We start from the raw sequence: 15,652 nt of genomic DNA on the forward strand, positions 1-15,652 counted from the left end.
TGACTTCTCTGAGGGCTTGTTCTGTTTCAAACAGGCAGCAGCACCTCGTGACAAGAACTGGCTGCTGACGAATAATTTCCTGAATCCCAAACGTGAACTTGCATAAATTATACAAGTTAACATGGAGTAGTAGTTTCCTGAAATGTGAACTGGTCATTACATCAGATTCCCAACTTCCCAATGGACTTACTTTTTATGTACTTCTACCGCACACCAATCCTCAAAGAGCCAAAATATTCAGTCAGTGCTGACATTTTAAGTCTAGGACTTTCCATCAGAAATGTAGAATTTGTTCCAATCTCCTGTGCTTGGTCAGAGATAATAAAGCTAAAGACCCCGGGCGAGACTGTTTTGTTCTGGTTTTGCAAAGCAGGAAAACTGGGGGACCGTGAGGTCAAAGAAAGTAGTTTCACAGGCAAGATTAGCTACAAGAATGTTTCAGTGACATAGTGAGAAATTATTTTAAGATTAGGACTAAAAGTTCCTATTGGATACATCAAAATAAAGTATGCAGAAAATGACTGAAGATGTCTTCTGTGTTTGAAAGAATAAAATGTTGATAGCCAGGCACGCTTTGGTGTTTGGTGCTACAGGACTGGCAGGTATTCCGGATGATTGGATGTTATTCCAATTAACACAGCGACATACTTTTGCTTATTCCAGAATAAATTTTCTAATGAACTCAGTCGGCTTCAAAGGAGCACAGGGAATCAGGGTTCTGTTGAGGTTTCACGAGAGCCAGGGAAGCAGGGTCCTGTTATCCTTCTGGGGAATATTGGCGGCAGGGCCCTAGTGAGTTAAAGGGGAGTGAGGAAACCAGGGTCTTGGTGAGTTTCAGGGGAATGTAAACACCAGGATCCTGGTGCGTTTCAGAGCAGAGTGGGCACCAGAGCTCTGGTGAGATTCAGGGGGCAGTCAGCCCTGGGAACCCAGTAGCTTCAGGGGAATGTGAGGATCAGGGCCCTGGTGAGTTTCAGGGGAGTAAGGGAACCACCAGAGCCCTGGTGAGTTTCTAGGGAATGTCGGCACCAGGGCCCTTATTGATTTTCAGGGGAATGTGGGGCCAGGCTCCTGGAGAGCTTCAGGGAAACGTGGCCTTGGGTCAAGGTGAGTTTCAGAAGAATGCGAGGACCAGGGTCCTGGTGCGTTTCATTTGTTCTCATGTATTAAGCATCATTTCTTTAGAATTGTCATTCTATAAATTCACCACTTAAACCAGGTAGTGAAAAGATTTTGAAATTCTACTCCAAAATTGTTTAAATCATAAACATAGAACACTGCAGCACAGTAATGGGCACTTTGGCCCACAACGTGTGTGCTGAACATGAAGCTCAGTTAAACTGGTCTCATCTGCCTGTACATGATCCATATCCCTCTATTCCTTGCACTTACATGTGCCTATCTAAATGTATCTTAAATACCACTATGGTATCTGCCTCCACCACCACCCGTGGCAATGCCTTCCAGGCCCCCACCACTCTCTGTGTAAAGTGGCAGAGTGGCACAGCGGTAGAGTTGCTGCCTAACAGTGCCAGAGACCTGGGTTTGATCTTCAATAAGAGTGCTGTCTGTACAAAGTTTGTACGTTCACCTTGTGACTGCATGGGATTTCTTTGGGTGCTCTGGTTTTCTCCCACACTCCAGACATACGTGTTTGTAGTTTAATTGCCTTCTGAAAATTGTAAATTGTCTCTAGTGTGTCAGATAGTGCTAGTGTATGGGGTGATCGCTGGTCTGCGTGGACTTGGTGGGGTGAAGGGCCTGTTTCCACGCTGTATCTCGAAAGTAAAGTCTAAGGCATGGAACCAGTTTCAAAATTCTGGCTAATCTTTGAATAGCTTCAAGTGTGGATTTGGTCAATTGCTTTGTTGTTGCTTTTTATCTTTTGTTTTGTCTAGCTGTGTGCATTCTTCCTGCTTTATCTACACAGTTGCTGAGTTGAGGGCTGTTAACATTTACAAAGATACCACCACCAGTCCAGATCTGGCTTTGCACTGTAAAACTGCACCTTTGAGGGCAATGGCTGTTGCAGAAAGAAACTACACTCCTGCCTTATCCAGAGATAAGAAGGCTGATCAGCAGATAATGGATAAAGAGTTTATTGCATCAGCATTACTTCTCAGACCAAGGGATTCCAAACACTGCAGATCAGCGGAAAAAAATAGAGAATACTTACTGTGTTCGCAGTGAACTCCTTCCCAGCCATTGCATTCACAATGATAACTTGCAAAGTGAACTATGCACTCCCCACCATTCATACATGGATTAGGCTTGCACAAATTGACTGGTTGCTTGGCCACTGTTAAGATAATGCAGAAGATTTGTTAAACAAAATGGCACAGAAATATTTTCTGCATACTATAATTCCTCATTTTCATCACCTTCTTTAATCAGCTTTGTTCCTACCCATCTATTTCATGTCTCAATCATAAGCCACCTTCTTTACTCTTCATTGTTGTTCTTTGGGTAATAAACCATCATCGGTCTTTATCTTTTGATTGGAAGGCATTGGTGTTGAAAATTTATGTATGATATTCCAATATTAATCAGGAAGGTGGATGTCGACCTACACAATTTTCTGCCCATTCAATTCACAGAAAGGGTCTTAAAAATGTTGAGTAATTAATCATAATCAACGTGCGAGGCCAACAGAAACACTTGACATCATTACAAATACAATTTGTACATACAGCAAGCAGTATGATTTGAGCCTGCACTTGCTTAGAAAACAATCGTTTAATTCACTGTGCTTTGAAATACACAACGCATACTATAATACCCAGGGGAGGCAATGGCAGTTTTTCATTAAAATACTTGGTAAAGGGAAAACACATACAAGCCTCAAAGGGTTCCAGTCGAACAGGCAAGTGGTTTGGTCACCCAGTTGCAGGAAAGATGTTTATTTTAAGAATCCATGATATTGAATCGTCTCAATTAGGACACAGGCTCTAATCTATCTCTAATTTCAAACAGGCTTAATCTTTTGAAGTACACGCCTATACTTTGAGAAATACAAACATACTGCTCTATCTAACTTTGTTGCAAAGTCAAAAAAATAGATCAAGGATAAATATCCACATAAACCAAAAACCTCTTCAAAAAATGTTTGTTTTGTCATAAACCGCATAAAAATTGGTGCACAAATTCCAGGGGATCAAATAACTTCTCTGGTTTTAAAGTAGCATGGAATGGGTTAGCTTAGGGCATTGCGACATGTTTACAAAATGGCCCTATCCACATCACCCTTGACATTCTTTACTGCACATGCAAGCACATTGAACTAAGCCTTTAAACTAGTTTTAGCCTATGTGATGTGAGTCTGAGGCTTCATTGGGAATGTTGACCCAGATGGTCCCGGCGGGTGGAAATGGGATCTTCAGTTTCATGTCCTGCATTGTCACGGTGTGGGGAAACTCAAATCTGGAGTATTTGGCTCACCCTTCCTTCAACACGCGAGATCTTTAAACAATTGTGTCAAATATGACCAATGTGCTGCACAACTCAGTGGCTCGAGTAACAATGGTTAAAGAAGAATCCACGCCGCAAACCAATAGGTGTGGTCAGCCCATGGTGAGGTTGGTAATGGTAGCTACATTACAGAACTGGCAATCCACACACTGAGGATGATGATCTGCATACATTTTCTAACTTCACTAAAGGCTTAGATAGAGTGGATGTGGGGAGGATTCAGTAGTGGGAGAGTCTGCAACCAGAGGGCACAGCATCAGAATGAAAGGACGTACCTATAGACTGGAGATGACGAAGAATTTCTTTAGCCAGAGGATGTTTAGTTCTGTGGATTTCATTGCCAGAGAATTCAAAGGCCAGGTTATTATGTATTTTTAACGTAGAGATTGATAGATTCTTGATTAGTTAGGGTGTCAAGGATAACAGGGAGAAGGCTTGATAATGTGACTGAGGGAAAAATAGATCAGCCAAGATCGAATGGTAGAGCACACTGGATGGACCGAATGGCCCAATTCTGCTCCTATATCTTATGATCACTCATGCGTCGGGAGAATAAAAATTCAATCAATTAAATAAAGTGGATAAATATACAAAACAAAGCTGGTATAACAACCATTAAATCACCAACTGTACCTTTCGCTTTCTGTATAAATCTTTATATTTCACTGTCTGTATAACTCTCTGCGTATCACCTACCCAACAGCCGACAATGGACCATTGTAGGCCCACCTTTTCTTGATCATGATTGCTTTTTACATATCTTTCATTCATTTGTTTTATGTACCAAGTTAAACTAATTTCCTCTGCCGGCAAGTGATCCATATCTCTCCATTCCCTGCATATTCATGTGCCTCTAAACGCCTCAAAAATGTTACCATCAGATCTGCCTCCACCACCACCTCTGGCAGCGTGGTGCAGGTACCCCCCACTCTCTGTGTAAACAACTTGGCCTGCACAACTCTCTCAAACACACCTTACATATATGCCTCCTAGTGTTTGTCATTTCCACCCTGAGAAAAAGTTTCTGACTGTCTACCTTATCTATGCCTCTCATAATTTTATATACTTCTATCAAGTCTCCCCTCAGCCTTTGAAACGCTGGAGAAAACAACCCATGTTTGTCCAACTTTCCTTATATCTGTTCGCCTCTAATCCAGGCTGCATTCTGGTAAACCTCGTGTGCACCCTCTCAAAAGCCCCCACGTCCTTCCTATAATTTGGTGACCAGAACTGCACACAATACTCCAAATGTGGCCGAACCAAAGTCCTATAAAGCAACTAAATAACTTCATGATTCTTACACTTAATGCACCGACCGATGAAGAGCTTTATAGCTCTCTTGCATCACAGCAGTGGTCTCAGCGAAACTGCACTCTCATTCATAACCAAAAAAATGGAAATGCTTGATTATCACAAGTAAACCCCCTTAACTCCGGAAAGCATATACCTCTTACTGAGGTGGTCTTCAATTAGTGCTTGGTCCCTTCCAGTATCTTTCTCAAGTTACTATTGATCAAGAAGATGCAGGAATCACAGGTGCTGGAATCTGGACAAATAAACTTTTGGAAGAATTCAGGTGGCCAAACAGCATCTGTAGTGGGAAATGGACAGATGATGTTTTGGGTTGGGACTGTTCTTCAGCCTCGAAAGAACAAGAGTCCCGATCCAAAACGTTGTCAGTCCATTTCTCTCCAAGGATGCTGCCTGACTCGCTGAGTTCCTCCAGCGGTTTGTTTTTCATTATTGTTCAAGTATATGTTTTGCCAATTAGCATTCGTGGATAGTCCAATGAAGGACAGGCAACAAAACCATGCTTAAGATACTCCTCATCCATTGCTTCCATTCGCACCCTTGCAAACGCAGTGAATAGTCCGATGAATGGCAGGCACCAAAACCGTGCTGAAGATTATCCTCATCTATTGCTTCTAGGTGCACCCTTGCAAAAGGAGTAAGATTCTTCACATCCTTCACATATATATGCCTGAAAACCCACTTGCCAGGGTCCTATCTCTGTATCAATTGACAGTCTGAAGAAGGGTTTCGACCCAAAATGTCACCCATCCTTTTCCTCCAGAGATGTTGCCTGACCCACTGAGTTACTCCGGTACTTGTGTGTGTAGGAAGAAACTGCAGATGCTGGATTATACCGAAGATAAGACACAAAATGCTGGAGTAACTCAGCGGGACAGACAGCATCTCTGATTAGAAGGAAAGGGTGATGTTTCGGATCCTTCTTCAGACTGAAGATACCAGAAATGCTGCCTGTCCCACTGAATTACTCCAGCATTTTGTGTCTATTTTCCAGCACTTGTATGTCTATCTTCGGTATAAACCAGCAACCACAGTTCCTTCCTACACCAATTGACTCTCAGTGGGATCGAATCGGGATCTTTATTTAAGCTTTACTCTGGTGCAGGTTGGGATCAATTACTCAAAGCAAACTCTTCGCCAGACACTTCAGAGAATCTTACTTTAATTAGCAATCGTAAATTAAATATCTGAAAGAATAGTAAAAAAAAATGTAAAGGAGATTCTTTTAACAAGATGCATGTAATTACCTTCACATATCCTGTGAGCGATGCTTTCTTCAAAATATTTTAAATCCTCATATGACGGCACAGTTATCATGTAATTAGCGGAGCCGGCAATCCTTAGCAACGATTCCTTCTGTGCATCACCAATTCCAACAGCGAAGACGGTGATGCCATTGTTCCTCAGAGTCCGTGCAGGGACTGCTGCATCATCGGTGCTTGCTCCGTCCGTAAGGACCACCACTACTTTATTCACACCAGGTCGAGCTCCCTTTCTGATACTCATGACTTCATCGTAAATGTGCAGGAGGACGCTGCCAGTGGAGGCAGTTCCGCCCAGATAAGGGGCTAAGCTGATTGCCTTCTGGTGGTTGGTGTTTGAATCCAACGTGTCAAGGCCAAAGATTGTCCTCGAACTGCTGCCATAAATCACAAGGCCGACCTGGGTAACATCAGGATTTATCTCAAACTGCATGATGCTGGTTTTCATGAAGTCTTTCACCTTATCAAAATTGTCCTTTCCAACTCCAGATGATGCATCCAAAGCAAAGACTAAATCTAAAGGTTGGGATAAACATCCTGCAGAGGCAGAGAGTGAACACAAAATTAGAAAATTCCCGGTAAGGTCATGATTTCCACTGACTGTACTGTTCCAGAGCAAACGGAGAGGGGGGAATCTCATCAAAACCAAATAATGAAAGGCCTAGATAGAGTGGATGTGGAGCAGATGTTTCCAGTAGTGGGAAAGTCTGGGACCTGAGGGCACAGCCTCAGAATAAAAGAGCGTACTTTTAGAATGGAGATGAGGAAGAATTTCTTTAGCCAGAGGGTAGTGAATCAGTGGAATTTACTGCCACAGGCATTGGGTATTTTTAAAGCGGAGATTGACAGGTTCTTGATTAGTCAGGGCGTCAAAGATTACAGGGAGAAGGCAAGGGTTGAGAGGAAAAAATAAATCAGCCATGATTGAATGGCTGAGCAGACTCGAGCCGAATGCCTAATTCTGCTCCTATGTCTCTAAAAGAGACACTGGAGAGATTTAGTCATCTCTTCCACGTATACATAAGGATAGCAACAAAACAACCACTTTTCAACATGGCCAGAAGAAAACAATTGTTCAGCCGGGAAAATGGATTAGGAGACGTGACCCAAGATTTGGGCGAAACGGTGGTGCAGCGGTAGAGCTGCTGCCTTACAGCGCCAAAGGCCTGGGTTCGATCCTGACTACGGGTGTTGTCTATATGGAGTTTGTATATTCTCCCTGTTACCGCGTGGGTTTTCTCCGGGGGCTCTGGTTTTCTCCCACACTCCGACGTACAGGTTTGTAGGTTAATTGGTTTTGGTAAAAATGACCAAATTATCCTTAGTAAATTATCCCTAGTGTGTAGGCTAGAGTTAGTGTACTAGAGTTGTTCAGCACGGACTTGGTGGGCCGAAGAGCCTGTTTCTGCACTGTATCTCTCAAGTAAACTAAATAGACTAGATACACTTAGATTGATAGACATAAATCATGTATTTTCCCACAAAGTTGAATGACTGCAGGAAATAGGAGGAGGCCAGGATAATGTTGTGGAGAGGCTGGAAGACCGAATGGGTAAGCATCACACAGACGCAGTATACTGTTAGGGGGAAGGGTGAGGGCTGCTTTGATACTGTGAGACTGCTGCAAACAGAGTATTTCTAACTGCACAAGGGATTGGGGTAAAAAGATTACTGAAGACCAAGAGGTATTTGCCAGATGGGTCAAGGATACTTTTCTTTTCAGAAAAAAAGTTTTCTTGAGTGACTGTTGTGCACAGCCCATTTGTTAAAACAGATAATTTTTCCAAAGATTCATGTTGAGTTAACACTTAGAATAAAGTTATTAAGCAAAACTGTGAATGCATTCCTGGCATTTTCTTATAACGTGGGTGTCATAAAAGGTTGCATGTTTTGTCTGACAAGTAGAATATTTTGTCTAAGAGAAACAATCTGCAAGATCCAAATCGAAAAAGACTGGATTATATGTAGTGCTGGGGTGAATTGTGATGGTATTTGCATTATTCAAAATCTTCTGCTTTAACCCTCTATAAAGTGGATGTACAATGAATGTAAAATAGAATGCAAATAATTTACCCCCCCCTTTTCTCTACCCCTGAGCTCTTCCACCCACATCCCTGCCATCAACGTTACATTTCACTTCTCCTCTCCTCTCATCCTCTCTTTGCCTAACACCCTTGTCTCCTTTTCACCTCTTGCCTTTGTCACTTACTTAACCCATCTTCCAATCGACCCCCTTTCATCTGTATCCACCTATCACTTGCCAGGCCCCAACCTCACCTCTCTTTTCCAGCTGTCTCCCTCCAACACCAAAGAGTCTGAAGAAGGGTCCTGACCCAAAATATCACCTCCCCATTCCCCTGATGCTGCCTGACCCACCTGACTCCAGCACTTTGTGTTTTGCTCAAGATTTCAGCATCTGCAGTTTCTTTCTTGTGTCTACAAATAATTCCACTGTTTTGATTAAAAGCGACAATGCTGATACGCTGCTTCCAAAATTTGGTTCCTAAATGGAATAAATTATGTCATTGCGCTTTTATTACATCCAACAGCAGACAAATCTATTCCCCTTTATTTGTAACTTTCTTCCGTTTATATAGAAAATAAGTCCTCTGTCCTCTCTTACGGTGCCCTCCATAATGTTTGGGACAAAGACCCACCATCATTTATACATTTGCCTCTGTACTCCACAATTTGAGATTTGTAATAGAAAAAAACCACATGTGGTTAAAGTGCACCTTGTCAGATGTTATTAAAGGCCATTTTTATACATTTTGGTTTCACCATGTAGAAATTACAGCTGTGTTTATACATAGTCCCCCCATTTCAGGGCACCATAATGTTTGGGACACATGGCTTCACAGGCATTTGTAATTGCTCAGGTATGCTTAATTGCCTCCTTAATGCAGGTATAAGAGAGCTCTCAGCACCTCGTCTTTCCTCCAGTCTTTCCATCACCTTTGGAAACTTATATTGCTGTTTATCAATATGAGGTCCAAAGTTGTGCCAATGAAAGTCAAAGAAGCCATTATGAGACTGAGAAACAAGAATAAAACTGTTAGAGACATCAGCCAAACCTTAGGCTTACCAAAATCAACTGTTTGGAACAGCATTAAGAAGAAAGAGAGCACTGGTGAGAGTTTACTAATCACAAATTGACTGGCTGGCCAAGGAAGACCTCCACAGCTGATGACAGAAGAATTCTCTCTATAATAAAGAAAAATCCCCAAACACCTGTCCGACAGATCAGAAACACTCTTCCGGAGTCAGATGTGGATTTGTCAATGACCACCGTCCGCAGAAGACTTCATGAACAGAAATATAGAGGCTACACTGCAAGATGCAAACCACTGATTAGCCACAAAAATAGGATGGCCAAGTTACAGTTAGCCAAGAAGTACTTAAAAGAGATACCACACTTCTGGAAAAAAGGTCTTGTGGACAGATGAGATGAAGATTAACATATCAGAGTGATGGCAAGAGCAAAGTATGGAGGAGAGAAGGAACTGCCCAAGATCCAAAGCATAAGAGAGCTCTCTTATACATCTGGGCATGTATGACTGCTGAAGGTACTGGCTCACTTACCTTCATTGATGATACAACTGCAGATGGTACAGCGTAATGAATTCTGAAGTGTATAGACACATCCTATCTGCTCAAGTTCAAACAGATGCCTCAAAACTCATTGACCGGCGGTTCATTCTCCAGCAAGACATTGATCCCAAACATACTGCTGAAGCAACAAAGGAATTTTTCAAAGCTAAAAAGTGGCCAAGTCAATCACCCGATCTGGACCCAATTGAGCATGCCTTTTATATGCTGAAGAGAAAACTGAAGAGGACTAGCCCCCGAAAGAAGCATAAGCTAAAGATGGCTGCAATACAGGCCTGGCAGAGCATCACCAGAGAAGACACCCGGCAACTGGTGACGTCCATGAATCGCAGACTTCAAGCAGTCATTGCATGCAAAGGATATGCAACAAAATATTAAACATGACTACTTTCATTTACATGACATTGCTGTGTCCCAAACATTATGATGCCCTGAAATGGGGGGACTATGTATAAACACTGCTATAATTTCTGCATGGTGAAACCAAAATGTATAAAAATAGCCTTTATTAAAATCTGACAATGTGCACTTTAACCACATGTGATTTTTTCTATTACAAATCTCAAATTGTGCAGTACAGGGGCAAATAAATAAATGGTGGGTCTTTGTCACAAATATTATGGAGGGCACTGTATTAGTTTTCCTGGTCTCCCAAGTGACAGAGCAGACACTCATTGGGCTACATTACTACAGCCTGTAACTGATCACCAGATGTAGCCTCAGTCTCTCTTCTCCACAGAGAAATGCACACTCTCTACCTTACGACTCCAGTGAGCTCACTTAGTTATCATGTGTGAAACTGATTTTTCATTTATTAAGCTTGTGGTAACTTTATCACTTAGTGGTATAGTATGATGGTACAATTCATGGTGTTTTAGTATCTTCCATCTTGCAATCAGTCAAGGCAAATAAAGGACAGTTTAGGAATGTACTTGGAGAGACAAGGAACTGTAGATGCTGGTTTATCAAAAAAGACACAAAGTGCTGGAGTAACGAAGGCAAGACAGGCAGCATCTCTGGAGAACATGGATAGGTGACATTTCAGGTTGGGCCCCCTCTTCAGACTGGTTGTGGTGGCCCAGGGTTGGGGGAGAAAGCTGGGGGAGAGGTGGGGGTAGGAAAAAGCCTGGCAAGTGATAGGTGGATACAAGAAACTGCAGATGCCGTTTTCCCAAAAATAGCCACAAAGTGCTGGAGTAACTCAGTGGGCCGGGCAGCATCTTTGGAGAACATGGATAGGTGATGTTTTGGGTCTGGACCATTCTTCAGATTCATAGATGATAGGTGGATCCAGGTGGGGAGGGGGGAGGTGGGGGGTGATAGGTAGGTGAATGAACAAAGGCCAGAGATGAAGAGACAAAAGGTGTCAGATAAGGATAGAAAAGGTACGGCTTGTGACAGTACTCATACCTTGATTTTCAATGCTGCAAATTACTATTTTTAGTTCAGGAATCTTATTGAAGAGTTGCTGGGGACTTGAATATGTGACAATATGCTGAGGATTTCCTGTAATTGTAACCAATTCGGACTGAAGACTGTGGCTGCCAACTGCGAATAGAAATAGTTCCCGTTCCCTGGCATACTTGGCTGATTCAGCGACGGAATCTTCGGCTTTTGCGTCCGTTAGCAGAATTAAAACATGGGGGTAGTCCTCCTGATTACGCGGAACTGTCGATCTCGTTTTAAATCCAGCCTGGGTAAGGTATCGCAAGGCCTTGCCGGTCTTTGTGCTGCCCCCTTTGAACTCTATCGAGTCGATCTTACTAATAACGTCTGAAACATCCTTGTGCAGTCCCATCGGCAATTCCACCTGCACTCCGTCACTGTACTGTGCCACTCCAACGTTAATTTGACTGTCTGCGGTCAGTACAACCTGGAGAAATCTCTTCACAAAGGCTTTGTGCCGCAGAAATCCTTCAAGGGTTGTTTTGGTCGAGCCGTCAAGCAGCAGCAAAATATCCACTTGGCATTCAAGGCCTTGCTGAGGAGCTGTTCAAATAAAAAGAATACAATAACATGGAGCACAGAGTGTGGCAAAGCTGTACCTAATCCCACAAACAATCATCCTATTGCGCATGCAAACGGACGATGTTTCACCCTAATAAAATAAATATTTAAATATCATACCAAAATTAACTGTGCATCAACAGAAAGTCAACATCAAGAGCACTTAAGGTAGACACAAAATGCTGGAGTAACTCAGCGATGAAAACGGATGGGTGACGTTTCAGGTCGGGACCCTGCTTCAAACTATCCATTTTCTCCAGAGATGCTGCCTGACACACTGAGCTACTCCAGCATTTTGTGTCTACCTTTGTATAAACCAGCATCGGCAGTTCCTTGTTATTACACATCAATAGCACTGTCCTGGAACAAATAAAACACCGAGTTACATATAGAAATGCATTAGTAATATGGAAGCACAATTGTTAGACTGTAAGTCCAAGTTCTATCTGAGTTCTATTAGGGCATTCTTCTTTACAGCTCTTTCAAATTGGAGTTTCTTTGTATTTTCTTGTACTTTTCTTACATTTAGATGCTGGTTTATGAAAGAGTTTAATTGGACTTCCAATTTATAGAGCTCTACTATCAGGTCATTGACTGGCCCGCAGTCTTTCCCATTAGTACTGATGTGTAATATTTGACCAGTGAAATAATGTAGATTGTTTAAGTGCCAGAAAGAGCGGTAAATAAAAAGCCTCAGGCTGAAGAGATGAAACATAAAGAATGCATTTTAAAAGAAAACGTCTTTCCCTTGAGGAATGAGACTTCAAGCTGATTTTTCTCCTGTGACTGTGATACACAAATGGCATCACATCACACACTGCACACAGACATACAGGCAGACTTCAGCATGATACCAATCAATAAGCTGATAAAACAAGCGGGTGGTAGTTAATCAATAGACAATAGACAATAGACAATAGGTGCAGGAGTAGGCCATTCAGCCCTTCGAGCCAGCACCACCATTCAATGCGATCATGGCTGATCACTCTCAATCAGTACCCCGTTCCTGCTTTCTCCCCATACCCCCTCACTCCGCTATCCTTAAGAGCTCTATCCAGCTCTCTCTTGAAAGCATCCAACGAACTGGCCTCCACTGCCTTCTGAGGCAGAGAATTCCACACCTTCACCACCCTCTGACTGAAAAAGTTCTTCCTCATCTCCGTTCTAAATGGCCTACCCCTTATTCTTAAACTGTGGCCTCTTGTTCTGGACTCCCCCAACATTGGGAACATGTTATCTGCCTCTAATGTGTCCAATCCCCTAATTATCTTATATGTTTCAATAAGATCCCCCCTCATCCTTCTAAATTCCAGCGTATGCAAGCCCAATCGCTCCAGCCTTTCAGCATACGACAGTCCCGCCATTCCGGGAATTAACCTAGTGAACCTACGCTGCACGCCCTCCATAGCAAGAATATCCTTCCTCAAATTTGGAGACCAAAACTGCACACAGTACTCCAGGTGCGGTCTCACCAGGGCCCGGTACAACTGTAGAAGGACCTCTTTGCTCCTATACTCAACTCCTCTTGTTACGAAGGCCAACATTCCATTGGCTTTCTTCACTGCCTGCTGTACCTGCATGCTTCCTTTCATTGACTGATGCACTAGGACACCCAGATCTCGTTGAACTCCCCCTCCTCCTAACTTGACACCATTCAGATAATAATCTGCCTTTCTATTCTTACTTCCAAAGTGAATAGCCTCACACTTATCTACATTAAACTGCATCTGCCATGTATCCGCCCACTCACACAACCTGTCCAAGTCACCCTGCAGCCTTATTGCATCTTCCTCACAATTCACACTACCCCCCAACTTAGTATCATCTGCAAATTTGCTAATGGTACTTTTAATCCCTTCGTCTAAGTCATTAATGTATATCGTAAATAGCTGGGGTCCCAGCACCGAACCTTGCGGTACCCCACTGGTCACTGCCTGCCATTCCGAAAGGGACCCATTTATCCCCACTCTTTGCTTTCTGTCTGTCAACCAATTTTCTATCCATGTCAGTACCCTACCCCCAATACCATGTGCCCTAATTTTGCCCACTAATCTCCTATGTGGGACCTTGTCGAAGGCTTTCTGAAAGTCGAGGTACACCACATCCACTGACTCTCCCTTGTCAATTTTCCTAGTTACAGATACATTTCAGAAGTCAGTATTTTTTCTGATCAGTACACGGAGAAACGATTAGTCTGGGAAATCTCTACCCCGATCAAGATTACACCCAGCTAAAGATTTTTTCCAAGCCATAACATGTTGGACTAAAAGCAATCAACAGTGCATAGCCTGTGATTGAACTATATACACCAGGGGTACTTTCAGGACATCATCCATTGGATTTGTAACTTTACCGGTAATTGTGTGTGATAATTTACATGATGTCTATGATTGTCTTTGTAACCAGTCAATCAAAAAAAAGAAAGGGCATCAAATTGAAATGTTAACTTTCTTTTTCTCTCCATAGATGCTGCCTGACCTGCTAAGTATTTCCAGCAATTTGTGTTTTTAGGATGGAAAAAAACTCAGCAGGTCAGACAGTGACAGTGAAAAGATGGACAGTTAACATTTCAGGCCAAACACGTCAGAATTAAGAAAGAGAGAAACAAGTTAGTCTAGCCAGCAAAGGAGATGGGTAAAGGTGATGGGCGAAACAGAAGGAATTTCTCAAATAGAGTTTTTTTAAAAGTGGCATTTAAAGAGCAGTTAAGATCAGACAAAGCTTCATTGTTTGAATAATGCGTTGCTAATTTTATACAGTCTGACTACAAAAAAAAAAGGAAAATGGATGGTGGGGAAAAATGGCTTGTTCCATATGAACAAAAAGAGTGAGTTATCTAATGTAAGAAAATTTGGTATTGAATCCGGCAAGCAGTAACCTTCCCAGATGGAAGATGAGGTGGTCATTCTCGTGCTTGCTTTGTAAGTGCAGGAGGCCACAGATAAAATGGTCAGAGAGGGAATGCAATGGGATCAGGACTAAATTTTAGACAACTTGCTCTTTTTATTTACATGGGAACTGCCATTTCTGCCTGCCATTCTTATTATCCCATTCATTATTTTTTATATATAGTTGGACTACAACATTAATAATCCTGAATTTTATTTCTCTTACTTCAGATTTCTGGCATCTGTGGTTTTTCTTTTATTTTCAATGTTTTCATTTCAAACAAAACCTACAAGTTTAACTGAGCCAGATGTATAAGTACCTTCCAGTCTGAACAGTAGTAGCAACTGAACAATTTTACACACATTTGTAGAAAATACAAAAATAAATATAAGATCAATTTACCGCAATTAAAATCTTCACCAAATGCTGCAGGGCAGACACAGTGGTACCTTTCAAAGTCCTCTGAGATGCATGTCCCTCCATACTGACAGGGCTGTGAATCACACGGATCTGTAAAGGTTTTACATGAAATAATGTTAGGATGTTCAAAGGTACTGCAGTGCTGTGTTCTCTTTGAAAAGGAGCTGACATACGTCACTGCCCATGTGGGCGGCACAGTGGTGCATCAGTAGAGTTGCTGCCTCACAGTGCCAGAGACATGGGTTCAATGCTGACTTCGGGTGTTGTCTGTACAGAGTTTGTACGTTCTCCCCGTGACCTGCGTGGGTTTTCCCTGAGATCTTTGGTTTCCCCCCACACTCCAAAGACATACAGGTTTGTAGGTTAATTGACTTTATATAAATGTAAATTGTCCCTAGCGTGTGTAGGATAGAGTTAGTGTGCGGGGATCGCTGGTCGGTGCGGACTCGGTGGACCGAAGGGCCTGTTTCCGCGCTGTATCTCTAAACTAAACTAAACAAAAGTGATTGATAAATATTCAGGGTAAATAACAGAATATGTATTGATTTATAACATAAAGGATGGCACGAGTCCCCGTTTCCCATCAACCAGATTAGATCGGGGTTGTAATTACGAGTAATCTTTTTTTTCAATTAATTAACATTGAAGTTTTTGAATTAAAAAGAATCTGTTAATTTGATCTCAAG

At 42.3% G+C, this 15,652-nt stretch overlaps 1 protein-coding gene across 1 annotated transcript in view; it reads right to left on the reverse strand.

Moving 5' to 3' along the window:
* The window catches only part of vwa2 (von Willebrand factor A domain containing 2), a 50,271-nt gene that overhangs the window by 7,594 nt on the left and 27,025 nt on the right, over nucleotides 1-15,652 (reverse strand). Inside the window, exons 10-13 of the mRNA XM_078413462.1 lie at nucleotides 14,949-15,056; nucleotides 11,061-11,639; nucleotides 6,027-6,578; nucleotides 2,177-2,299 (exon numbers count right to left, since the gene is read on the reverse strand). Of these exons, the coding sequence (XP_078269588.1) occupies nucleotides 2,177-2,299; nucleotides 6,027-6,578; nucleotides 11,061-11,639; nucleotides 14,949-15,056 (1,362 nt within the window). The remainder of the gene's footprint in view (nucleotides 1-2,176; nucleotides 2,300-6,026; nucleotides 6,579-11,060; nucleotides 11,640-14,948; nucleotides 15,057-15,652) is intronic.

This window comes from Rhinoraja longicauda, chromosome 16 (assembly GCF_053455715.1).
Source record: "Rhinoraja longicauda isolate Sanriku21f chromosome 16, sRhiLon1.1, whole genome shotgun sequence".
NCBI lineage: Eukaryota > Metazoa > Chordata > Chondrichthyes > Rajiformes > Arhynchobatidae > Rhinoraja > Rhinoraja longicauda.